This window comes from Charadrius vociferus, unplaced genomic scaffold (assembly GCF_000708025.1).
Source record: "Charadrius vociferus isolate BGI_N301 unplaced genomic scaffold, ASM70802v2 scaffold835, whole genome shotgun sequence".
Classification (NCBI taxonomy): domain Eukaryota; kingdom Metazoa; phylum Chordata; class Aves; order Charadriiformes; family Charadriidae; genus Charadrius; species Charadrius vociferus.
The window spans coordinates 394,684-395,638 of NW_009648449.1; the positions used below are offsets into that span (position 1 = coordinate 394,684).

General features: G+C 53.0%; 1 protein-coding gene across 1 annotated transcript; it reads left to right on the forward strand.

Moving 5' to 3' along the window:
* Positions 1-6: 6 nt before the first annotated feature.
* CRH (corticotropin releasing hormone) lies at positions 7-865 on the forward strand. Its single transcript, XM_009885573.1, has one exon. It carries the CDS (start codon positions 36-38, stop codon positions 384-386), a length of 351 nt encoding a protein of 116 aa, XP_009883875.1. The 5' UTR covers positions 7-35; the 3' UTR covers positions 387-865.
* Positions 866-955: the final 90 nt, after the last annotated feature.

Here is a 955-nt window from a genome sequence, read left to right on the forward strand (position 1 = left end):
AGCAGCAGCAGCAAACTCTGCCCGTCCTGCTCCGCATGGGAGAAGAGTATTTCCTCCGCCTGGGCAACCTCAACAAGAGACCCGTCGGCTCTTTCTCCGCCTCTTCCAGCGGCACCAGCCACCTACAGCCCGACGCCTCCGCCAGCAACTTTTTCCGGGCGGCGGTGCCACAGCTGCAGCAGCTGCCCGAGCGCTCGCCGGGGAGCCCCGAGGAGGGCGAAGCCGAGGGTGAGGCCGTGGAGAGGGAGAAGCGATCCGAGGAGCCCCCTATTTCTCTGGATCTGACTTTCCACCTCCTGCGAGAAGTCTTGGAGATGGCCCGAGCCGAGCAGTTAGCGCAGCAAGCTCACAGCAACAGGAAACTGATGGAGATAATCGGGAAATGAAACGGCCCCTCCCCGCCTTGCCAAAGAGATTCCGCAGTTAGCACAAGAATAATTCCACCGTCCGATGTACCATAGTGCTGCTCTGATGTCATCTCTTTATTTTTATATAGCTTTAAACCTAGAAGGGTGTACTCCGAACAGCCTCTGTCCCTTGACTAGCATGCACAACCGTGTACCAAGTGCAGAAACACGAGTGTCGTTCGTAACCTCCCCTACCTTTATTTATTTCTCCATTTCCCAGTTATTCTAGTGCCATCGCTACGTAGGGATGTGTGAGCATTGGAAGAAATGGTGCCAAGAAGACAGATAACTTTTCTGCTGGGGGCAGGGAGGTGGGAGGGGGAATCTCTGTAAGCTACTTTAAATCCACTTTTTTCCTGTAAACATTTTCACAATAAAACATCTTTTCAGCGCTCGGTCGATTTTGTTGTGTAAGAGAATGTTTAATATTTATATTTTTAATAAAAGCTGCAAAGTAACGATGGCTTGATAGACTTTCTTGCCTAGACGCCCGAGGGCGGCTCCGCCTCCTTCAGCGCTTCCCGGGGCGAAGGGGGGGGGACGGGACA